The 26,124-nt window shown below is 38.0% G+C and overlaps 1 protein-coding gene across 9 annotated transcripts in view; it reads right to left on the bottom strand.

Moving 5' to 3' along the window:
- FHIT (fragile histidine triad diadenosine triphosphatase) overlaps positions 1-26,124 on the bottom strand; it is a 1,667,781-nt gene that overhangs the window by 8,151 nt on the left and 1,633,506 nt on the right. For all 9 annotated transcript variants that reach the window (XM_055135669.1, XM_055135666.1, XM_055135667.1 and 6 more), the window contains one exon: positions 23,943-24,049. In XM_055135669.1, the coding sequence (XP_054991644.1) occupies positions 23,948-24,049 (102 nt within the window). In that variant the 3' untranslated portion in view covers positions 23,943-23,947. The remainder of the gene's footprint in view (positions 1-23,942; positions 24,050-26,124) is intronic.

The following is a 26,124-nucleotide window of genomic DNA, read 5'->3' on the forward strand; positions in this document are numbered from 1 at the left end:
GAAAACTTAGGTCTCAGTTTAACTTCATCATTCCCCAGATGTATGTCTTTGGGCAATGTGCAACATATATTACTGGGGTTGTGGAGAGAACATGGTGGGTCAATACACATAAAACACAGGAGAGCTAAGCACATTGCTAACTCCTTGTTAATGTTAGTTTCTTATTGTCAGTTTCATAATTTATTCTGGGAATTGCATTGCCAGAAGGAAACAGGCAGAATTGACCCATAAGTAACAAAGTCAGTACTTGGCTATTCAGGAGCAATTCAGCTTTACTACTGAAGAGAGTTCATCTGGACAATGGGAGTATCTTCCCACTTTCTGCTGGGGTTTCTATATAACATGTTCTCCCAAATGTCCATCCGTCTGAATGTCAATTTTCCTTCAGTTGCACCATTACACAGTTTGATTATTTGGATATACCAATAAATGTATTCTTTGCAGTGTAAACAAGGTACTGAAAAGGGTACAAAAGAGTAAGTGATTATATTTAAAAAATTTTTTTGAGGCTGGGCCAATAGTATAGTGGATAGGGCATTTGTCTTGCACATAGCCCATCTGGATTCTATATGGTCTTGCCATGAGTGATCCCAGAGTTCAGAGCCAGGAGTAAGCCCTGAGCACTTGTTTTGGTATAGTCCCAAAACAAACAAACAAACAAACTTTTATAGGCCATATCCAGTGGTACTTGGAGGGCCTGAGGCCATTCCAACCACTGGTAATGAAAACTTGAAATTTAAGAGCTTAGGCCTGGCAGTGCTTGGGGGCACACAGGCTATACACCCAGCAGTGTTCCAGGGGCTCTGGTGTGCTTGGGGATCAAACTTAGGGCCTTGCACATGCTAGATGTGTGCCCTATCACACACAAGCTTAGATATGAACTATAGTGCAGGGCCAAGTGATTATATTTTTAAGGTGCTTCCACTCTGTTTAAGGAAGTAAACTGCACCAGGCGAGTTAAGATAGTTATCAGGACTGAGTAGTCTAGAGAATGTGGGCTTCCAAGAACAGACAGCAGGACCCTAGCATACCTGAAGTTTGAGTGATTCCCCATGAACATGTACTTTTCTGATATCTCTGGGTTTCTGCTAAATATTGTGCAGACAAACTGAGACTGTCTCATTTTTCCTGAAATACCATGTTTGAGAAATGACACCAGCATTATGAAGCATCCCATCAGAGCTTTGTCTTAAAGAATGTGAATTAAATACAGGGTAAAAGCTCCATTGCATTGGACAATAGAGTTTTTTTTTTTTTGAGTGAAGAGTTTTGAATTTGGAAAAGACAATAAAGATGTCTGATGGAAAACATTTACATAAGTTGGAGTTAGGTAGGCTTCTCATGTGACAGACACAGACTGTGTAGTCTTTCCCTATATCTTTCTGAAACCTTTAGGGAAGCCTTTTGGTATTTTTTTTGTTATAATCAAACAAGTATGGGGTTTGATTATACAAAGAGATACCTAAAGGGCCCATCTGGAACAAAACTGAACCACACTAATTTCTCTTTGAACAGGCAGGTGTTACCAGGCTTCCTATTGTTTTCCTATATATGGAAACGGGGCAAAACTCCCTATTTGCAGCAAAGCCAACAATCTACTGCAGGTATTCAAGGCAATGTCTTTTATTAATTATTTAAAGGAAAGAGATCCTTATAACAGTTCATTCCTCCTATGTCCCACTGGCCCCAGAGGAAAATAACCTTTGTTTTGAAGCTAAAAATCCACCTAAGTCCCTTTCTTCGGAAGATGAACTTGGAGAGGAACTGATGAGCTGATGATGGTCAGTCTAACTTGTTAGAGTACAAATGGAAGCTTTGTGGTCACAAGAAGAGACCTCTCTCTGCTTTTTCCTCTTTTATTATTTTTTTAAAGATTTTTTTTCCCCTGGAACTTGGTGATTTATTGGGAGTATAACTGTGCCTCTGAAGGGGAATCATTGAGGGTGATGATGAGAGGATCCAAATCAATTTCCTTGATCAATTCCAAAATCTGCTCCCAATAAAATGCTCCAAATGTCCCCCAAACAACATCAATGCTGAAAAGAGGTTTCTACTGCAAATATTTGGCTTTCAGCAAGGTTGTCTATCTTCTGCACAGTGAAGAGAAGCATACTGATAGAACTCTGGGTTTTCAAAGATTGTATTTCTTGCTCATGGAGTTGCATAACATGTCTTGTTTTGTATTCACACTGGAGCTGGCACAGAAATGGTTTCAAAGTTGTCATACTCCCCAACAAAAAGGAGTCTTGGAACAGATCTGAGAAACTCCTCTTAACAACTGTCATCTTTAAAAAGTAACTCAGAGTTTCTTGCAAGTTGGCAATACAGGTCACAACCATGGAAAGTCATTCTGCTCAAACCAAAAACAAGGTGAGCAATTTTCTCAGGGCAGGCACCCCTGACCTCTGCTTTTCAGCTTTTTCTTAATAATCTGGTCTCTGAAATTGAACTACAAAAGCTGCTGGTGGCAATCTCACAGTAAGTGGGTAAAGGAGAAGCTGGGCGGGGAAACAGCGTGGCTCAGAGTCACACTGATGAGTATCTCTGAAGCTTGCAATTATATGTCCATGCAGAGACAGAAAGGGTTACCCCAAGTGTAATAGTCACAGCCCTAGAGCTGTTCCAGTGAACTCCAAAAGAAGGGCAGCTTCACAGCGAATTTTCTAACTCAAAATGATTCCTCTGCAACATGTCACCACACATGCGGATTAGCAACACAACTTCCCTTGAGGAAAGAGCGTTCATGAACTTCTTGTTAAGCAGGTCCTTCTCCTGTCCTCCATGTCTGCTACCTTGAGGGGCATAGAAGCAGTCATGGGCTAGTCCCACCCCACCCCAGGATGGAAATGGGGGAAATGAAGATTCCTATTGTGAGGTTGGGCTCAACTTGCAGCTGTCCTTTATTATGACCCTAGACTCAGCATTGTCAGTTTTCTCTTGGGAAAGATAAATCAAAGGCTAAGAACAGCAAACACATATGAAAAAATGATGCCTTAAGCTTGTTGCTGTATTAATTTACTGCAACCCCACAGAAAATCCACCTTTTTTCCCACCATGTTATGGTAAATGAAACTTCCTAGGTTTGGGTGCCTGGAAGCTAGGAGTATGGAGGTTGAGAAAGCAAACCCTGGACAACTCATGCTACTCTTTGAATATTTTCTAACTGCTCACGTGTAGCCAGAAAGGTATCTGTCCTTCCTGTTCCTTGTATTAACATCCACTTCCCTTCCTTTGTGCTGCAAAAGACCCTTCCTAAACAGCTTTCTTGTTCTGATGGAGCTTATGAAGAACAGGTTTTATTTGTTTCAAAATCTTCAACCAGTATTACCTTTCCCTGAGATTCAGTTGAAATGAAAAAGGATTACTTTATATTTACTTGTGTCTTTCATGAGAGAAACTAATTTCGAGAAAAGAAAGTTCCCACAATGTGAAAACACTTTCCCTTCCTTCAAACCTTCCACAGGGGCAAAGGAAAAGCTAACAGGCAGCCATGCTTTGTCATTTACTGTGTCTGACAGCTTCCTCTTATCATGCTTTTGAGGGTGACCTTCCTTCAGTGTAGTCTTTCATCCCTCGACTTGTGCGCTCTTGTTATAAGAGAATTTCAGAGCCAAGCATGGAGCAGGTTACCTTTGGTAATGAATAGCCCTGAGAGTTTGCTGCATGTTATTTAATTAATGGCACTTGTGTCTGCAGTGTGTACAACTCTGTGCTTGAATAAAAGACACATTTGTCAAAGGATTACAGACTAGTACTCAAGGATTGTCACATTGAGTATTTGTTGGGGTTCAATACATTTAACAGCTTAATGTGTTTACTGTATATCTTTCTTTCCAACCACTCAAAATTGGCTCTTCGCTCTTGTATGAAAGCTTAAACTACCCCCTCACATCCCCAGAAAATCATTAGGCCATTGAATATAAATCCATTACAAGGAGTAAGGCCTTTTATCTAAAACAGAAGAAAGTTCCTTAAAATATTTCATTTCATTTATTAAGATTGTATGGTTTACAATATTTTTAGTAATGGTTTCTCATGCATATCATACCAACACCAAACCCATCATCAGTACATATACCCATTTCTCTTCCCTAAGGAACTCAGAACCCCTCTCACTCTTCTCACAGAGGGTAGGGCGTTTGCCTTGCACGCGGCCGACCCTGGTTCGATTCCCAGCATCCCATATGGTCCCCAGAATGTTTTTATGTCTTAAGGATACTACCAAGAAGTGGTATAACTGGATCATACGGGAGTTCTGTTCCTGTCTTTTGGAAAATACTCCATACTGCTTTCCATAAAGGTTGAACTGGACAACATTCCCACTAACAGTGGTGGCAAATCCTTTCTCATCACAATTCATCCAACACTAGCTTTTTCCAGAATTTTTGATACATGCCCATTCTCACAGGTTTGAGATGATATTTCATTACTGGTTTGATTTGCCTTTCCCTAATTTTGAGTAACAGTGAGTACTTTTTCATATGCCATTTTCATTTTTCATCAGTTTGTCTTCTTTGGGGAAATATCTGTTCATCTCCTTGTCCCATTTACGGATGGGGTTATTGGGATTTTTGTTGGTGAGTAAAATGGAAAACTTTTAATGATATATTTTGAGTATGAAATTGGCAGTATTAGAAGTGATATCTACTTCAGTTACTTCACAAAGTTTTAATTTACAAATATGCTAACCCGAATTATATTTAAAAATGACCTGGGACCAAAAGATAAAGGGTTGATAACTGGTGAGAAAGCATTCTGATGGCTCTTATGGAAAGATGACTATTCCTAAGGTTCTAGCTTTTCGAATAAAAATGAAAATAGCAGGAAACAAAAAGTGAATTATCTTCCATATAAAGTATCTGTCCATTCACTGATATCTCTGTGGATCCATCTCAATGTGTGTTCAAACAGAGTAAATAGCTCTTTGACACTGTGTTTGCCTAGGCAAGTTCTTTCTTTTTTCTGGGCCACCCTATCTTGCTATTTAAAGCAGCTGTTAGAATGTTGTTCTTTAAACTTCCTTCCGTTGATGCTCAGAGTCTCAGATTTTCTCTTGCTTTCTTCTATTTGTTTTTTCTTGGTATAAAGGTGGATGGGTGGTTAGAAGTTTGAGAGCATACCTAATTTGCTCAGGCATAATCCCTGGCAGTGCTGGAGGGACCATATATGGTAGCATGGATCTTACCAAGATCAGTAGAAAGCAAGTAAGCTGTAACCCCTATCCTATTATCCAAACCTTTAATTTTCTTTCTTGTAAAGAGTGAGGGTAGGGAAATCAAAATGAAGTTTTAATAAATAGAATACTGCCCACTTTTGGACTTAGGGTTTTTTCCCAGAGAAGGTCTCCTGAAAATACACAGAAGTATATGAATGTGCCCTGCAAGAGTTCTAGATACCCAACTTTGGATGGTTCAGTGGGTGAGGACTTGAGCTGTTGTAGAATTTCAATCATGCCAGAATAGGTTGAACCAAACACTCACTCTCATAGTCTTAGAAACAGGATTTATTTCACCCAGAGTCCCAGATGGAGCTTGTTTTCTTTCAGTCTGGGTCCAGAACAAAATTCAAGAACTTGATTTGAGACAATATCTTATTGGGAGATGAGGCATTTACAGACAGCAAAAGAGGAGAGTGCAGATGCAGAAATTGCTAAGTACGTTACTTAGCAGGGTCAGTTCCAGTTAAAGGACACTCTGTGTCTGCTCTGTGGTCATGAGACAGAATACTATCTTGAGGTTATCCATGTGCATCCCATATAGGAGAAGTCTGTTTCTGGAAATCTTTCAACAAAGCCTGTTATGATTTTAAGAGTCAAAGTAAATACTTAATGTAAAAAACTCATGTCTTTAGCTTACAAAATATGGAAGCTTCTAGGTTCTAAGGAAAAAGACTTTTGTTATGGTTAATTGGCTATTCTTGATGAAGGCAGAGAGTACAGGAATTAAGTTCCTCATCTTTGGGGGAAATAGGGACATCTTGGAGGAAAGTGGGAGACCCTTCCTCATCAGAGCTAGGATCCTTTCTTGTTTTGTTCTTCCTTCCGAAGCCTCCCTATACTCATGGGAGATGGGAGAAACAGAGACACAGGCTAAAAAAATTCAACTGATATAAAGAGAGGTCTGAAGGTTAACTGTTAATGGAAAACCATTTATCCTGAGCATGTACCAAATAGTGCCTATGTAAAGGATATACAGTTAAGAGCTTGGAAAAGATTGAACAGTAAGTACAGGAGAGAAATTGGGTCTGCTACTTCTGTTATTCTCTTCCCACAACTGCAGTGTCCAACCTGGCACAACTAGCTACATGCAGTTCATGAGCACTGAAAATCATGACTAATTTCAATTGAGAGATGCCAAGAGTATAAATGCCTTCTGGGTTTCAAAGACTTGCTATAAAACATAGATGTTAACTCTATCAATATCAAAGTGATATTTAGATAGATTAGGCTAAACATCACATATTACTTTTTTCACTTTTTAGGTTTTGGGTCACCTCTGGCTGTGCTCAGAAGCTTACTCCTGGTTATGTGCTCATAGGAGGTTCAGGGGACCGGATGTGGAGCTGGGGGTTAAAACCAAGTTGGCTGCATGCAAGGAAAGTATCCTACTAGCTGTATTAACTGCCCTACACCCAAACATGACATATATATTTATTTTTTTTTGCTTTTTTGGGTCACATCTGGTGATGCACAGGGGTTACTCCTGGCTTTGCACTCAGGAATTACTCCTGGTGGTGTTCAGCGGACCATATGGGATGCTGGGAATCAAATCCGGGTCGGCTGCATGCAAGGCAAATGCCCAACCTACTGTGCTATTGCTCCAGTCTCCAAAACATGACATATTATTAACATCAATTTTATCTGCCCTTAATGTGGCTGTCAGAAAATTGATATAGTAGATATCACTGCTCTAGGTCAGTAGCTGGGAACCCAGACTGTGGAGTGGCACAGGGTGGGATGTTCAGCAGGGGGTGAGCTGTGTCAGTGTCTGAGAGTGGGGTTGTGCATAGATGCATGAGGAGAGTATGGCAAATGATTCAGGAAGTACCTCCTTGCCCTGGACAACAGCACAAGCTTAATGGACAAGGCTCTGTATCTCTACTCCAAACTCTATTAGGACATTGTGGATCACACCATCCTTTTTGTATAAACCAGAAAACGCCTTGGATGAGTTTGAGTGTATGGATATGTATTTTTAAGAGTCAAAGTAAACAGCTGATGTAAAAACTCATGGCTTTAGGTTACAAAAGATGGAAGCTCCTAAGTTCTAAGGAAAAAGACTTTGTTAAATGTTTGTACCTTTCATTTCCATTGATTCTCATTTGTTCAAATGATTAGAGAAATTAGAACTAACGATATGCAAGATTTCCCACCTTAAAAGAAAAATACTGGCCTTATAGATAATAGCTCCTTGAGAGGAAGGTCATAAAACAAAATTGTGATAGGGTTGTTAAAGATGAATGCGAACTTACTGCATTAGACATATTCCTTGTTTTCAAATGAATAATTTCAGAATCTGGAGGAACCACCAGAGGGACTAGATGTGAAGAAATCATAGTTTTAAAGCAGCCTGAGCATCACACCGCCCAGATTGACTCCCTGCTTGTTTTCCTTCTCTAAAGTAAAATTCTAACTTGTTTCTATTTTTTTAAATCAAACAATATCATGGTCTTCAACTTTCTTGAAGCAATGCCACGTCATCAGTTTGTGGCTCAGAATGCCAAAAATTCTAAACTCTGTGTGGGCTTTGTGGACCATTAGCAGAGGAAAATTGGTAAGAACATCTAATTACATTCAAAGCCATTTTTGCCTGTCTTAAAGGAATGAAAATGATCTGCCGGTTTTCATAGACCTTCTTGACCTAAAGATAACTGCAAGCAGAAAGAGAATCCTCAATTGGGTTCTTTTAATGCTTTAATTATTATGTGATCTATCATCTTGTGCACTGACTGGCACACTTTGAAAAATCTTTTAAATACGCATTAAAAATTGATTGGCTAATTCTAGGCTTTGGGTGGCTCTTGGAGGACATGTAATTGTGTGTGGGCATGGGGGCAGTTGATACAATTGACACAAAGTCGATGGCTTTCTGGTGTGATGAGAGTGAAATCAACTTGGTCACAAGGTACTGTTGACCGCATACTGCCAACTTGCATAGGATGGCAGCAATGTACTCACTTGTTCTTTGAAGTTTTCCTTCCTCATTTTCACCCTCAGCTTCTCAAAGGGCAGGGATATTGTTTAGTGTTTGGTGCCTCAACAAACAGATGGTGCCCAAGTTTTAGACCTTCAAGTGATACCACTGTAGCTCAGTGAAAAATAAATGAATACATAAAAACAAAAGGGCCCTTCTGCGAGTAAGTAACCTATGTCTATTTAGGAGCCAGGATTCTTGACGGAAACCCACTTTCAAAGAAGCCTCTAGAAAAAGAATAACTTATTGTCCTTTTAACAGTAAAGGATTGTGTAGATATAGGAAGTCAACTCCATGCTGTATACCTTTGTCCCTTCATTCTGGAGGGCTCCCTCTGCATCAGTTCTCTAGAGAATGAGCAAGATTACTGCCAGGAATCTCAAATCTCTGCACTGTTGTTAGGTACACCTCTATTTCCAGACATACAGGTAGGGAAGAACTTGAACTGGCTCATCTGGGAAATCTCTGGAACTGTCACTTTGGTTGAGACTGGCAGCTCTTGTTCCAAACGTCTGTTATACTCCATCCCATCTTCTGCTTGACTCTCAATGTTCTTCTGAATGTTTTGAAATTTAAGAGACAATGGCACACTCAATTAAAACTCCTTACCTCTTGAGGAATATCTAACCTAATAGGAACCCAGGAAAGATGCACATTCAAAGCATTGATGATCCAAGGTTGACTAGCCCTGACCCACACCTGTTCATCAAATGCAGCTTAAGATTTCAGGCAAATATATTGTCTCTAAGTGTTACTCTATAGAGAAATGGGGAATAACTCTGTCTTTTTATTTTTAGTTTTTGGTGATCAGTTTCAGATTATTCTAATCTTGTCTCCCTCTGCCTCCTTCCAGTCTCACCCACTCCCGTATTCCTCCTGATTCTCCTCTTCCTGCACACTCTTAGAGCCTTAGTTATATCCCAAATCATGAGGGGTTGGGGTAGCAATTTCACATAGGTGTAGTCATAAAATCAACAGATGTAAGGTTCTTCCCTCAGGGGAAGCTTCTTCCAGGACAAATTCTCATCCAGCAAGATGCCCCACCTAAGGGCAAAATACCTTCTAGGGGTGCATTTCTCCTTTCCTTAGTCCAACCACCATTTAAAAATTCATCTAAATTCTAGTTCTTAATAATATTAGTCATTTTGTATGGACACAGTAAGAGATATATTAAGCTTATAGGGTGGCTCTCCAGGGACATCTTGCTATAGATGTCAGACTACAGTAGCACTGTCTTTTTAGCATTGCCATCATGACTGCTAGAGAAAAAGATCTATGAGAAGTCCCCAAATTCTGCCTCTTTGCTAGAAATTAGTGAAGAAACAAGAGCAAATTCCACATTACACCTTAGCCTCACTGTACTATCTCTCGCCTTCAGTTAGCAGGAGCTATGTAAGGAGGGTGTTCGTAAAATCAGAGACTCACTCACATTAGCGTAAAAGTCAGGGTTGGTTCCAGAGTCATATTGCCTACATCTGAACCCCAACTCCCCATGTATAACATGCTAGCACCACAGCTAAGATCAGCTATGGAATTAGAAGCTTCACTGTTCTTCGTGCTTGCTTGTTCTCAGTGCTAGGGTAAGTCCCACAGGTCCCTAAAGCTTTATATCTGAAAATCAGCTCAGTAACTCAATTTTTGTGAAGCTTTATTGAAATAATGTGTGTGAAGTGCTTGGTCCATGTTGGTCCATAAGAAGCATTCTCAAAAGTAGTAATAGAACGTGAATTAAAAAGCGCCCCCTCTGTGGGGGTCTCCTTTACTCAGTTCTTGAAGCAATGATCCTGTTTGCTAGTGTGGCCTCTTGAAATCAGGGAGGAATGACCAGAAAGAAGAACATCAACTTTCTGAGGTAGCAGTCGAGTTTCTGTAAAGATTTTGTTCAGCAATTATTCTTTTTTTGTTTAAGCCTATTATGGAATAATTTAATATCCATTCAGCAATTAAACCATACATTAAAGTCAGTCTCTTCTTTTTCTTTTGTCCTTAATTTAAAACTTTTTGCTTGCCTGATTTATTTTTAGTCCTTTTATATAAAACATAGGGGGAAAGTACTTAAGATACATCTATAACTTACAGAATTAATATAAAGCAAATGCACATTTCACCATCTACAACGTAGAAGAATAGAACATTACCAGCCCCTTTCTGCCCTCACACCCCATATTCTGTTTCCTAATCAAAAACACCTTTTTGCCTCTCTGACAAAGGTAATCATTGGGCTGATTTTATGGTGATTGCTTCCTTGTTTTTCCTTACAATTTTACCCTCCAAATGAGCATATCTCTGAACACTGTAATTTCATTTTGCCTGGTTTTGAACTTTACACAAATGCAATCACACAGTATGTATGCTTTTGTGTGGTTTTGTTGTTCAACATTCTTGCAAATACTTGATGTTGTCAGTCTCAAAATTGTGCCTATTGTGACGGGTTTATAATGCGTTATTTCATTGTGTTTAAAGTTTACACTTCCTGGATGACTACAAATTATTAGTCATTTGAGACTTTTTAAAAAATAAAGTGCTTGTTCGTTTCACATTTCTCTGTATTTTCTGTGGGCCACTGACATTTCCTTATCGATTTATAACTATTTTTAAACAATAATTATGTCCTGGATACTGGTCCTTTGTTGATTACTTATTATACTTATATATTTATATATATATTGATTACAAATATCTTCTCCTTTAGTGTGTCTCAGGCTTTTTCTCTTTCATAATGTCTTTTGAGAATTAGAATTTAACTTAAATATGGTCCAATTCATAAATCTTTCAAAACATTTATTTTAGGCCCCATGGCTTAAAATACTGTTAATAACAATGTATTGTGCATATAAAGTTTTAACACCACACTGTTCACCTCCATCAAAGTGTTCCCTTCCCTCCACCATTTCCATCACCGTCTCAGCACTTTTTTTGCATTCACATTCCCTTCATTCTGGTCAACTCAGTTCTGCAGAATAGTTCTCAATTTCTGTTACCTTTGGCCACTGCTATTCCCCTACTTTTTTTTTTCTTGTAATATCCCACATCTGAAAGAGATCATTCTGTATGGATGTGTCCCTTTCCTTCTGACTCACTTCATTTAGCAGAATACTCTCCAGTAATGATGTTTTTGTGATCTGTTTAAAAACTGTTTCCCAATGGCCAGATCATGAAGATATGTACCTACTTTGTCTTCTAAAAGCTTAAGTGTTTGATACCTTACATGTTGAGTAACAACCCATCTACAGATGACCTTTGCTTGCTTGCTTGCTTTGGAGCCACATCCAACTATGCTCAAGTGTGAGGACCCAACGTGCTAAGGGTTACTACTAGCAGTGCCTATGATATAATTGGAATTTGGCCACGTATAAGCCATAAACCTTCTACAATCTCTCTGACTGAAATAAACTTTTGTATATGGTATGAGGTATGTATAGTATATTGTATATGGTATGGTATAGTTTCATTAGTTTTGTATACAAATAGCTAATTTTTTTAGTTGAGAATGTTTTCCTTTCCTTACAGCTCTGTGATATCATTGCTATCGTGAATAGTGTTCTTGATGCCTGGCCCTGTTACTGAGTTTTCTATTTTGTTCCATCAATCTATTTTTCTTGCATCAACAACCTGTTCTTATATTTGAACCTCATAATAATATCTTATAGAGTAATCCCTTCTATTTTTTTAATAATCTCTAGTTACATTTCTCTAGGCATTTTAGAATCAACTTGTCTGTTTTCACACAAATAAAAGAAATAACATATGGAAATTTTTAATCTTGGGTAGTGAAGCAAAAATTTGCCTTCCTGAAGCAAGTCTTTGACAAAAGATTGATTTCATGGGAGGGACTCCAAAATCTGGGTGCAAATTGCCTTTGAAAAAGACATTTACATGTATAAAGAAAATACTTTATTAGGGCATTTATCTCTCTATATTAGTAAAAATCTAATCCTCTTATCTCTTTTTAGTGGAGGCACAACTTAAATCTGCAAACCTTTGTTTTACCTTATTTAGCTAAGGTATTTTAAACCAAATTTGAAAGCACTATGGTGAGTTAGCTTTGCTGTGTCTCTCTCTGGTATTCAAGTATACACATTCTTGATAAACTTCTCCTGTTTTTAATCAGTCCGTGTGCTGCTTATTTGATTTTTTTTCTTGTATGTTTTGGTTAGCCTTTGGATAACCCAGAAGGGCACAGGAAGATTTCCTACCCAATAGCTGCATTAACCTTTTTCTTTTCTTTTTTTTTTTTTCTCTTTTTTGGTCACACTTGGCCATGGTTAGGGGTTAATCCTGAATCTGCATTCAGGAATTACTCCTGGTAGTGCTCTGGGGACCACATGGGATGTCAGGATTCAAACCCAGGTCTTCCTCGTACAAGGCAAATGCCCTACCCGCTGGACTAGCACACCAACCCAGTTGCATTAACCTCATAGGTAGTTTGAGTAAAACAGATCATCCATTTTTCAGCTTAATTTCTTTATTTCTTTTTAAGAATTTCTTAAAATTTAAGAATTTCTTAATTTCTTATTTCTTTTCCTTTTCTTTCTTTCTTTCCTTTCTTTCTTTCTTTCTTTCTTTCTTTCTTTCTTTCTTTCTTTCTTTCTTTCTTTCTTTCTTTCTTTCTTTCTTTCTTTCTTTCTTTCTTTCTTTTTTTTTTTTTTTTTTTGCTTTTTGGGTCACACCCAGCGATACTCAGGGGTTACTCCTGGCTCTGTGCTCAGGAATCAGCCCTGGTGGTGCTAAGGGGACCATATGGAATGCTGGGAATCAAACCTGGGTCGGCCCCGTGCAAGGCAAACACCCTACTTCTGTGCTATCATACAGCCCCTTAATTTCTCTTTAATGACTTTTGATAACATTTGCAATATTTTGGTTGAAGCTTACATATCTTTAATTATTCCTATATATTTGATTTCTAATTTTAGTTTAAACTAGCTTTGGTTTAGTTTTGTTTTTAACTTTTTATTTCCTGCATGAATTTTATTTCCCTTTATGGACTTAATGTCTGAGTCCTCCCCAAATTTATATATAGAATCCCTAATCTGAAAATTGAAAGTAATAGAAGGTGGGAACTTTGGGAGTTAATTAGGGTTAAAGGAGATCTTAAAGGTGGAACCTGTCAGAAGAAGAAGAAAGAAGGAAGAAGAGTCTACAAGTTCACTCTCCTCCCTGTGAATTAAAAAGAGAGACGCAGTCTCTTTAAGTAATGGTGAGGACTCTCACCAGAACTGGGCAGTGTAGGGGCACGCTGATCTTAGACTTCTAGACTCTGCATTGTGAAAAATAAATTTACGCTGTTTAACGAAATACCATGATTTAGCGGATTAGAAACTCAAATCATATATAGTGAACTTGTAATCAAAGAATTTGCTAAGTTTACAATGAATCCTAATAGCTTCTGGTAGAATTTGAGTTTACTGCATCCATCATATTTTAAAGGAAAGTTTTATTTCTTCCTTTCTATAATGTTGCTGCCTTTTTATTATTCTTGTCTTAGAAGGCTAGATCTTGAGTACACTATGAAATAACAGTGCAAATAGCAATTCCCCCCCTTTTTTATTCTCTCATTCTTTTTTTCTTTGCTTTGCTTTCTTTTTTTTTTTCTCTATTAGTTCACATCTAGTCTATAAGTGCTCAGGCATTCCTGGTGTTAGAAGACTGTTAGTTGTGCCAGGAATCAAACTAGAGTAAGCCAAATGCAAGGCAAGTGCCTTAGCTCCTATATTACCTCTTTGGCCCAAATAGTGAATATTCTCAACCACAACTGAGATGAAGATTAACCAATATTTCACCCTCAAATATAAATTCTTTTTTAGTTTTCCTAGAACTTTAATTAAATTCATTGATTAAACTTGATCAATTTTTCTTACATCTACTGAAATGTTCTTACCATAAACTTTTTAAATCTGATGATAGTGCTAGATAGTAATATGAAACAAACCTTGTATTGGTAACAATGTACTATGCTTTTCATAGATTACATATCCACGTAATTTGTTTTTCTGATATCCTTTTGTACTTTGGCACTTGTGTTTCCATATATAATTAATTGGTCTATAGATTTCTTTTCCTTTGTGTTCTTGTCAGGTTTATGTAAAAGGTGGCTCATACAACAGAGATATAGAATTTAATAACTTTTAATGGCGGAATTATTTTACCAGCCATAAGATTCTATTAGAAATCTTACTCTTGCCCCCAAGAGGACATAGTAAAGAGATAGTTGAGCTGAAAGAATGCTTGTTTGCATGTAAATGACCCAAGTTCAGTCCGTGGCACCTCATACACTAGGAGTGATTCCTGAGTAAAAAGTCAGGAGCAAGGCCTGAGCATTATCAGATATGGCTCCCCTAAACCAAAAAGGAATCTTATACTTGGGTGTGAGCACTACAGTCAAAGTGAGATCCCCAAAGAGCTCTGCAACCAAAGTGGGTGACCTTTGGATATCACAAGAAAACCACTAAGGAGAGAGAAGAGATGGGGAGATTCTCTTGGGGTATCGGTGGGGGGAAGTCTCAAGTGGTGCTCAGAAGACATTTCAATGTGAGGGTCTTTGGATGTGGTGTTGCATGGGCTCTGTTCTAATCTGGACCACCTTGGAGATGCTCAAGAGGCCATGTGGTACCAGGAATGAAACCAGGGTTGGATACATGCAAGGCATGTACCTTAGACCCTATACTATCTCCAATCCCTAAACTCTCATTCTTAAAATTCTTATTTCTTAGTGATGTATTAATCATTCATTAATAAAGCTACAAATGCATTGTTTTCTTCCTTGTATAAAAGGTTTCAGTTCAAGGTTTACTTTTTTAGTAGTTCTCAGCTAATATTTTAGTTTTCACTTTATTTCAGTTTGAGTAAATTACTATAGGTTGTTGTTGTTTGAAAGACACAGCCAGCAGTGGTCAATGTTTGCTCCTGACTCTATGTCCAAGGATCACTCCTGGTAGGGCTGGGGAGATAATATAGGGTACGGGGGTTAGGGTAGGAGGGGGAAGTCCCAAGTGGTGAACTCCAGGCTAGATGCATGCAAAGCAGCATCTTACCACTGCATTCAATTTCCAGCTCCAAACTACATAGTTTCTAGAAACACATCAATGTACCTTAAATTTATCTTAAATAATTTATAATTTATTGATCCCCCAAATTTAAATTTATTTAAATTATATTTGTATGGAGCTGCATCAATATTATAGCCAAGTAGGGTGCTTCTCTTGCATGTGGTCAGCCCAGATTCAATTCTAAGAATCCCACATGGTCCCCAAGTACCACCAGGAATGATCCCCTAATTGTAGAGCCAAGTGTAAGCCTTGAGCACTCCCAGGGGTAGCTCCCAAACAAAACTTACACATAAAAAAAGAAATTATTCATTCTATGCACTTAAACATTTTAATGATTGCAATATCCTGAAAGAGGTTTAGTGATTTTTATACCATAATTAAAAAAAATCAATACTTGACCATGCAGATAACCAAACATATTTCTCAGATATATTTGGTCTTCATCCACAATTGCTTGCCCACAACATCATAATTCTGGGGTTTCCCAGTGATAAGAACAATGGATATGTTTTTTATTATACTATTTTGTATCTTACCCTCTGTTCTTAAAAAGATTTTTTAGAATCATAAAAATGAAATGGGTCTCTGGTTATTTATAAGAAGTCCCTTTCTAACACAACTGAGTTTATGTGAATGGAAACACCTGAGAATGGGGCTGGTTTCTAAAGGATCAATCATGACTAGGGAGTTGAAACTTTTAGTAGTATCTGCTGAATAGTAAATGGCAGGGGAAAGGAACGGGAACTTAATCACTAATTAATCAAACCTACATAATGAACCTTCCCTAAAAACCGAAAAGGAGAAGTTCAGAAAGCTTTCAGTTGGGGAACTAGAATAGTTCTATGTACCATAATGCTAGGCCTCAAAGCTCCATGAATATAGAAGCTGGAATTTTGTGGATTTTACTGTATGTATATCTGGTTTTAATTTTTAACCTCTGTAATAAATCTATAATCCAGTGAGTAAATGGTTTCCTGACTTCTGAGTCATTTTAGCAAATTAATCAAACCCAAGAAGGGGCTTGTGGGAACCTCTGATTTATAGCTAGTTGGTTAGAAACATCTGAACAGGGGATTGGCATTTGACCAGAGGGTGGTTTTGTGGACAGTGCCCTAATCCTCTGGTATTTGATGCTGCCTTTGAGTAGAGAGCTGAATTATAGGTGCTGATTGTTGCTTATTGATAAAGGGAAAGCACCTTTACTCCATACAACACTAGGATTGGCTGTGGAACTATTTTATGTCTGAATTTTCTTTTCTTTTCCTTATTAAATATATATAAATCATAATTAAAAAAATACTCTCTAAATACATTCTAGTTGCATCCATATGTTCTAGCTTTCTTAATTCAACCCAAAATAGGCTCTTGATTCCTTCTTTAAAATTCCCTAGTCTTTCTTAAGTGATAAATTCTTTGGGCTTTGTAGGAAAATGTGTTTGGTTTACCTTCATGCTATAAAAATATTGGAAATGTGTATGCAATTGAGGTTGAAAGATGCTTTCTCAAAGTATCATTTCATGATCTAAATTTAATTACTTTTGCTTTGATCTAATTATTCCTTTAAAAGTCATTTCAAGTTTTTGTTTGTTTTAACTCAAGTTTAACAACTCATCTTTGCCATTGATTTTTTGAGTTTTATTCTGATGTGTGGATTTTTTCCTTTGTGTGGATTCGAAAGCCCCATCATAGTTTTGGGTGTTCTTTTATTTACTAGCCGTTTCTGTAAATTTTGAAAAACTCTCAGTAATTATCTCTTTACATAGTCTGTTGAACCTGTTTTGTAACTGTAAATAAATATTTCTTAAGATTTTCTCATTGTAGACCATCTTTACTCTTGCTTACTTTCGTCTATTCTCATCCATTCAAAGTTCAATGTGGATACTTCCAACTAATCTTTAAATTTACTTATAGTCTTTTTGATAGTGAAAAAATATGCTTAATTTATTAGGTTCTTTTGTCTTTCAGTTCTAGAATGCCAGTGGTTTAATTGTTTTTACATTATTGCTAACTCAGTGTTCAAATATTTAAAGTCCTTAAAATTGAGGGGAAAATGAACATAGTTATCTTAATGGCTAAGTCAGAGAATATCAATTTTAGGTATTTTGTAATTTGATTTTTATTTGTGTTGACTTAGTTCCTTATATATTGAGTTTCCAAATAGTGGAGTCAAGTGCTTTGGAGTCTGGGGAGGGGTGATGGTGATAGACATCCCCTCAAGCAGTTGGGTGCAAGAAAGTGGAGGTGTATTCTTAGCACTATTTCCCCAGGACCGTTTGACCCCTGCCTTCTCAAAAACTAATTATGTCTCACTTACTCTTGAAGGAAGGAAGATGGGTAAGGAGAAGGGACACATTACTTAGAATATGTCTTGTGTTTAATTTTACTAACACCATTGTGACAACACACTGAGCTTTAGTTCTCAAAATGGTTTCATCTTAGTTCTTACTTTCTTTCCTCTTTTTTTTTTCTGATTTAACTTACAGGTAGAAAAAGATAGTACAGTGTCTTTGAATCATCAGAAAAATGTTAAAACCAGAGTGGACATTTAGAGTATTTGTCCAAATGTATCCTTTTTTAAAAAACTGGGTAAGCATCTACATGATTACTTGATTGAGGTCCCAGAAAGTCAAAATAATATAATGCTTAGTATAAGAAGTAACTACATTACAATTTAATTATAGGTGGAGTGAATGGCATTAATATTATTATTAAATTATGGGGAAAGTAATAAGTATGTGGATTTTCATAATCTTCTTCATAGTAACTTCCCCTAATCTCTAGAAGAGTCCTATTCCTACAGACCCTTACCACCAATGGCAGAGAGTGGGACAAAATAGAAATGTAAGAAGAGAAAAATCACACAAAGGGGATAAAATCAAAAGGAGATACTATATTGGGGATGGGTAACATTTTTGAAGGTCTTTGACCTGATAGAGTATGTAGATTGATGTATGATACATTATTTCTGAACATGAGATGGTGTTGACAAGGTTACTTCATTGTTCTGCAAGATGTAAACTTGAAAGCTTTAAAATATTTTTGGCATTTAGTTTACTGTTTTATGAAAAGGACTCTGCTGATGGACCATGTAGTTTTAAGACTAACCCATGTTCAAACTATGGGATACTAGATATTTCAATTATCATATGATAATGAACTAAATTTCATTAGATTAGTTTTGTAGGCATCATAGCTGATAATGTCCTGTAGGAATCAAACAAGAAATCCACTTTGGAACCATTGAACTTTCTCGAAGGATGTTTTTAAAAAACAATCATACATTTCTTGCTAAGGGAGATATGCTCTCAAAAATGCATAAATGATTTTGTCATTCTGTAAATTCCACAGAGGTTATTACATTAACATAGATTATGGTACAGTCATGTATAACTAGATGGTTATACTTTTGAGTTGAAAATAAGTCATTTAATGGGACATTAGATATGGTAATTTCTAACACTTCTGATTCTATGGCTTATCTTTCCTAATTTAAGCTATAGAGCTTTTATTATATTTATCTAATTTTACTAATCACCTTGAATTCCTGACATCTGAAATATCTTTCAATAAATGAGGTTGGTTTACACACAATAAGAGGAAGGGCAGCATAATCCTGCAGAAATAGGAAGGAAAAAGAAACCTAAAAAGTTTTAGTTTAAGATGAGTCCTTTTCTGACAAGAGCTTTGGAACACACTAAAGGATCACTACCTTTAAAACAGTCTTCTCTTATACTTCAATGCTAAAGAATTTTTTTTTATTACATCAAGATAGTGATGCTGAGAGTGTTAAAGTGTTGACAAAGACTTTAATTGATACTGATGACTCTCCCAGATAGGGTGGGATTGTGGTGGTGACGTTACCTAGTGGGTTTCAGCATTAAACTTGTCATGGGGCTGGAGCAATAGTACAGTGAGTAGGGTGCTTGCCTTGCATGTGACCAATACAGTTTGGTCCTTGGCATGGTCCCCTGAGCTCTGGTAGGAATATTATCTGAACACAGAAACAGGATTAAGCCCTGAGCACCACTAGGTGTGGCCTAAAAACAAAACAAAACAAAAAAATGACTGAAAAAAGAAGATTAAACTGGTCAGGGAGCTGAAGTTAACCCTTCCCTGCCCCCAAGGAAGAAAGCATGAGCATGAGCGGTTCATGATCTACTCCATGGGCTCTTATTTCATCAGAAGTGGATGTGCAAAGTGTGAAAAAGGTTAAGAATTCTTCCAAGCTGGTGGGATAGATGAGAAAAGTTACAATTTACTGATCAAAACCTGTGCTAAATAAGCAAACTTATCCTTGTTCACCTTGACTGTCCATGGCAATAAATAGGTCCAGTATCTGAAATTATGGTGATTTTCCCCAAAATTCCAGTGTTGAAGTTTTGCCATGATAGCATATCTGTAACTACTAATAATGCTATTTTGGGCTGACTCAGTTTCTTGGAAATTATATGGCTCAGTTATGAGTAAATGAGAGGCAACCAATTATCTATAAAATAGTGGCACACACAGAGGAGAGTTTGATAAATTGCGAATGAACTCTGCTGACACAACAAGATGTAGAAACCTGCTCTGACTTTTCATCTGAGTGAGGGGCTACGTTTACATATTTTACATGCAACATAGACCACTCAATTCTATTACAAGGTGAGAGTAGGGAAGGTGATAAAATATCCCTGACTAATAAACATGTCATCACTTTAAAACTAACTAGAACATTTAACATGACTATGTGGAGGCAGCAAAGTCAAGTATTAAAGTATTAAATACCTAACTCTCTCCAAGAAGGATGCAAGGTAGAAGAGAATTACAGACCCCACTATCATATAAAGAGATGTAGAGCATGGACAAAAGAGCAATTGCAAAGCTCTAATCTTAAAACTCAGCCCAGTGTGTAGCAAGCCAAAGCATTAAATTAACCAAGCAGAAAGCAGGTGTTGGAGTCCTGGAACCAAATGATTGCCAGTCTCATCAGGGATCTTTCAGGTGGGGAGTGAAACAAGTACAGCTTCATTCAGTAAAAGTTGGGCTATTGGTTCTTCCTGTGCATGGCAAAGGCCATGTCTGCTTTTCACTGTTGCTTTAGAAACTGCAATAAGTCATTTTCTGCTTGGCAAAGAATACAGAGAGCAGTCAAAACACCCATCATCCTGCAGGGTTACATGGGAAGCAAATTAGAATTCTTTTACTCAACTAAGCTAATGTTGGTGCTCTGATGTCAGAGAAAAGAATGTAGTTTTGAATTACTTATCTTTTTGGTGTTAGAGAATAAGGATTTCTACTTAGATGCTTCCACAGCATTCAGCTCATTATTCTTTTCCTTCTAGAAGGGTATCTCTAGCAAAAGTCAGCATAGTCTTTTCTGCAGTTGCTAAAATGGACTAAAAGCAAGGTGTTAAGGCTAAGTCTGGAGAAGGGATGATTTCCAATAACCTTGAAACATTCCTGGGAGTAAGTGGGGGGTGTTACAAAACTTCATTCCTGCTGTCCTTTAACAGGAAGAAGATTGGGCCTCTCATCCTAGGAGACCTAAATCTGGTTTCTCCCATGTGCTTAAGGACCACATGCCTGGGAGATATGCACATAGAAAACACAGGCTTAGGGATTGAAGCAGGTGTGGAGTCAGCTTGCTATGGGTTTGAATTCTGACCTCCAACACTATTTTCCAAAGACGGGAATCATTGGCCTATTTAAGATAATTTTGAATCACTTACATTGAGTTCTTCTGTAGCTTCTTCTCTATCAATCCATCTGAATAGGTCAAATGAAAAATCTCAGTTTGCTCCTGGAAATTCCTCTCCAAGGATGGCTAGCAGATGGATTCTGTTTCTAACAATGGGTAACATGAACTTTACCTTCAGCTTACTGGTCCTGCACTATTGGGTAACCCACATTACCTATGCTGGTCTCACTTCCCATACCTGACTTCTGGGGAAAAGAAAGGTGATTTGTTTGGTTTATGAACAAAGAGCTCTAAAGAAAGATACTGTTTTAAAAACAAATACAGGTGAATAGTTCCTATAGTAAGTTAGGGTAAATTTTTTTTGATAATATTTAGAAGGCAGATTGATTCAACTGGAAGTCAGGAGATATTAGCCTCAGGAAAATTAGGGGCAAAAATTGACAATGCGATAGAGGTAATACATTTAAATCCTCTTGAAGGGTCTAGAAAATGCATTCTGAAGTAGAATCTTACAATTCCTTAAGACTCAGTAAAAATCTAGAGCTTTCTTGCCTTCCCCTGAAAGTACCCCAGGAAATAAAATGCCTGTCTAGAAAGTGGAGACAAAAGTTACAATGACCCCATTTTAATGTGGCATTCCAAAATGGCACACTGACTTTCAGAAAAGGAACAGAAAGGTTTGCAATTGTGCCTAGAGGCCTATGCTCTTAGGTAATCTAGTTTGATTATTAAAAACCACAAAGGAGAGAAAGATAAACATAAGGTAAACAGTAGAAAAAGTTAAAAATAAAATATCAAAGACAGCTTCTCCTAGCACTATACTATATCCCTTCAGGCAACTGAATGCAGAGCTGACAAACCAATGACAGGAATGAAATGAGCTTTCTAGACTGCTCTGGCCAGAGCATAAAATCCTTGAACAATAATGGGAGGAGGAGCTGATACTGGGTTTTTATGAAATTAGGATGCATTGAAAAGGAGGCTATTGAAAGAAAGGCCAAGAAATGCACAATTTTAACTATTTGTGGTCTGGAAGATTGAATCATAGTTTGTTGCATGCAAGCAAGTGCCTTAATCTCTGTACTAAACTCTGCAGCCCTAAATGCACAGATTTAAGCAAACAAACAAAAGTTTGAAAGTGAGAATACAAGGATAGTATTTTCTAATTAAAAATCACAGTCACACAATGAGATATTATCTCACACCAAAAAGAATGGTACACATCAAAAAATACTGGAAATTATCAGTGTTGACAGGGACATAGTGAAAAAAGGAACTCTTATCTACCACTTGTGAGAAGTTGTGGTAGATAAGAGTTATCTACCACAAGATAATCCCTGTGGAAAACAGTTTGGAAAATTCTCACTAAACTAAGAATTGAACTGTCATATGAGCCAGAAAATACATTTCTGGATATCTACCCCCAGACTCAAAAAATATTCACTCAAAAAAAAAACCACCACCCCCCCCAAAAAAAAAAAAAAACCAAACCATGCACACTGTTACTCATTGCAGCACTTAGTATGATAACTTTGAACCAACCTAGGTGTCCCAGGACGGATGAGTGGATAATTAAGATGTGGTATATATACACAATGGGATACTGTGCAGCTGCAAGAAACAATGAAATCATGCAAGTCACTCCAACTTGAATAGAACTGGAAGATACCATGTTAGTGAGGTAAGCCAAAAGACAAACACAGGTTGGTCTCACTTATCTGCAATAAATAGAATAATTGGATGAGGAAACAAAAGATATTTTAGAGATGGGGGGATGCCTAGATCACCATTGACCTTAGAGTATAGGAAGGACAGAGAGGGAAAGAAATTGAGGGGATAACAAGAAAAAGCATACAGGAAATAGCAGGGACAGGGGTCAGAGGACTCAGGTTACATTGGTGTGTGAAGGTTTGGTACAGCTATATATCCAAATGGCAGAGTCAACAACCCAAACAAAGCACTACAACCAAACTTAAAAATCTGACTGTCAAGGAGGCATGCTGGTGGATCTTGGATGGGGTAGGGGGAAAAGGTAGGGGGAAACCTGGGGACACTGGTGGAGGGATTAGTATTGGAACACAGATGCTGAAAATTCAGTCATTTACTGTGTAAATTATACTCTTAATTAAAAATAAAAAATAAAATAGGCGCTTTAGATAGTAAACATAATTTTACAAGATGAACTAGAGTGACATGTTCATATTTATGCACAATGATATATCGGAGCACACACTTTATTTTGTTGTAGGATCCAATTAGAAAAGATGGAAATAAAAAAATCACAGTCATTAAGCAGTTGATACAATTTTATATAATTGTATTCCTACAAATATTTGTTCACTAATTGTTTTTTGTGTGTTTTTGGATTTTGGGCCACATCTAGTGATGCTCGGGGGTCACTCCTGACTCTGCACTCAGGAATGGCTCCTGGCAGTGCTCAGAAGAACATATGGGATACCTGGGTTAGACATGTTCAAAGCAAGCACCCTCCCTCCTGCACTCTTTTTCCAGCCCCCTAATTTTTCTTCTTAAGCTTGTATCTGATCGGTTTTGGCACCTTATAAGCACATTTATGTAACACCAGATGAAGCAGACAATTCTCAACAGGAAAAACTGTTCAGAGGAGGAGTGATTCTTATCTGAGGTCTATAATCCTTAAGGAAGTTTATTGACAGGGTTGAGAGATGAAATACCGGATGCCCAGTTAAATTTGAATTTCAAATAAAAATAAGATTTTTAGTCTACGTATGCTCTAAAATGCATGCCAACCCAACTTATTAATACTTTTCAGGAGATTGGCTGTAAAACTTTCTACCGAAATCTTCAACCTGTGATCATCTTCCAACAATTAAACAAGTTAAAACCCTGAAGATGGAATGAGTAACTACGAGTCAGGCACTAATTTCTGTTCAGGCTTTTGCAGCCACTACAGGAAGTTTTTGGTGAGGCTGCTTTTCTGTGTCTCGTCCTGGACAGGGCAATCCGAGGAGGGTGGGTCTCCGTGATAAAGTGCAATGGCCTTACCTGCCTCACTGGAAGTAGGCCCTCAGTGCTGCAGCTTCTGCTGCCATCTCCTCCTCTGATCTCCACAAGGCTGGGGAGTCCTCCTCCTCTTTGTCATGCTTCTGGAGCTTTGGAGAGAAAAATAGAACAGGTTTATTGATGGTTCTTTGGGGACTCCTTGACCAAATGCTGTGATGTCTGAGTTCACACATTAGAGGTATGTGTCTTTTAGTTGTCAAAATTTGAAAACAAAGGATTTCCAGTAAGAGCTCATGTTTCTAGCTTCTCTAATAAAACAACTACAGAAGAATAGTAAGGTATGTTCACTGCCTTGAACTGTTGGCTGAAGCTGGGAGGACAGGGGTAGGTGTTTATAGATTGGGGAGAAATCCATCAGCTCACCATACTCTATAACAATAGTCCCTGTAAGCTTGGTAGACATCACTCATTTATTTTATTGCCGAGACCCCAATGCACTGAGTTTGCCTTTAACCCAGGACTCTTTTTCCCCTATAGCTGCTGTGTGGTTTACTCTCTTTGGTTTGGCAGTTCTCTTTGATGAGCTCTGAGCAATTTTGTTCAGTGAACCAAAATATACCAAGAAAATTGACAGTAATAATACTAGAGTCTTGAATGCTGAGAAATGAGTACATCCATAAAAAGTCTTCAAGCTGGTAAATAGTAAAAGAAATTAACTGGGGGAGCAACTTATCAAAAATCAACAATTGGGGGTTGGAGAGAGAGGCAGGTGAGGTAGTTATCACTTGCCTTGCACACAACAGGCGTAGGTCAATCCCCAGCACCACATATGGTCCCCTGAGCACCACCAGGTATGGCACAAAAGCACACAAATGGAAATTGGTTTTAATAAACTGAACCATTTAAAATTTTTCTTCAGGAACCTATATTTAAAAATCACCTCATATAAGCCCCACATTTACATATAGAGTAAACAATTTTAATTCTTGAGAGAAAGTTGTCTTCAGAACTCTTCATTAAAAGATTTTGATTTTCCCCCTAGTCTATTTCAATCTAGTTTTATTAATTGAATGTGTTACTCCTCTGTGGCTATATACTTATACAATGCTAAGCAAATTGTTCATAGGAAATGCTGTCATCTGAGGAGATTAAGGCCAATGATTTAGCAGCATCAATTATGGTTACTATTTATGGGGAAAAGGGCCATTTCTTTAATTGTTTTGTAGTATGTTATTCATTTAATTCTTGTAATAATCCACACATAAAGCAGGCACTTCCGAGCCACCTTCTTACTGAGGTAGACGCTGAAATCAGAGGAAGTTCATTCATTTGTCAAAAGTCACCCAGCTAGATAAGTTAGGGACTGCAATACTCGAGCAATGATGAAGGTGAAAAGTACCTGCCACAGAAGCAGGCTGAAGGGTGGGAGGGAAACTAGGTACATTGGTGGAGGATAGTGGACTCTGGTGAAGGGATTGGTGTTGGAACATTGTTCTCTTGAAACTCAATCATAACTATCTTTATAACTTTGTAATTCACAGTGATTCAATTAAAAACATTTCCTTTTTGCCGCCACACAAGCTTGACCCCGGAGGCAACTGAACTCCTTTGGACACGAGCAGCGCCCCCAAAATGCCTACAAACTGTGTGATCGGAGTTACTGGCCCATGTGCCTCCAGCGGGGTATGGTCTTTTCTCTCTCAACTCTTTCTTATTGAACGCAGCGAGGCAACTGCCGGTTTTTAGAGTATGCAGGAACCCGCAGGAAGCCCAGGAAAGCCGAGGGGACGGGACTTCCGGATCTGCCCTATGCCAATATTTATGCACAGCTCCATGTGGGTACGCTCCTTTTTGCCGCCACGCGAGCTCGACCCCGGAGGCAACTGAACTCCTTTGGACACGAGCAGCGCCCCCAAAATGCCTCCAAACTGTGTGATCAGAGCTACTGGCCCATGCTCCTCCAGCGGTGAAAAGGTTCCTTTTTAGCAGGTCTTACTGTGGGGGGAAACTCCAAACAATAGTAATGAGGTTTTTTGTTGAAATATTCAAGGTAATCTAAGTAGCAGCTATTTCTTTAGACTGTGAACTAAGCCAAAGCCCCACGCCGGCAGAGGTGAGGAAATATCCTTCTTTCTCGGTTCTTTTCCCTTTTCTGGGAGAAACACGGTGTGGTGTCCACCATATTATGAAAGTCTATTAAGCAGGCATGAACTTAGAGGCACGG

The sequence above is a fragment of the Sorex araneus genome, chromosome 4, assembly GCF_027595985.1.
Source record: "Sorex araneus isolate mSorAra2 chromosome 4, mSorAra2.pri, whole genome shotgun sequence".
NCBI lineage: Eukaryota > Metazoa > Chordata > Mammalia > Eulipotyphla > Soricidae > Sorex > Sorex araneus.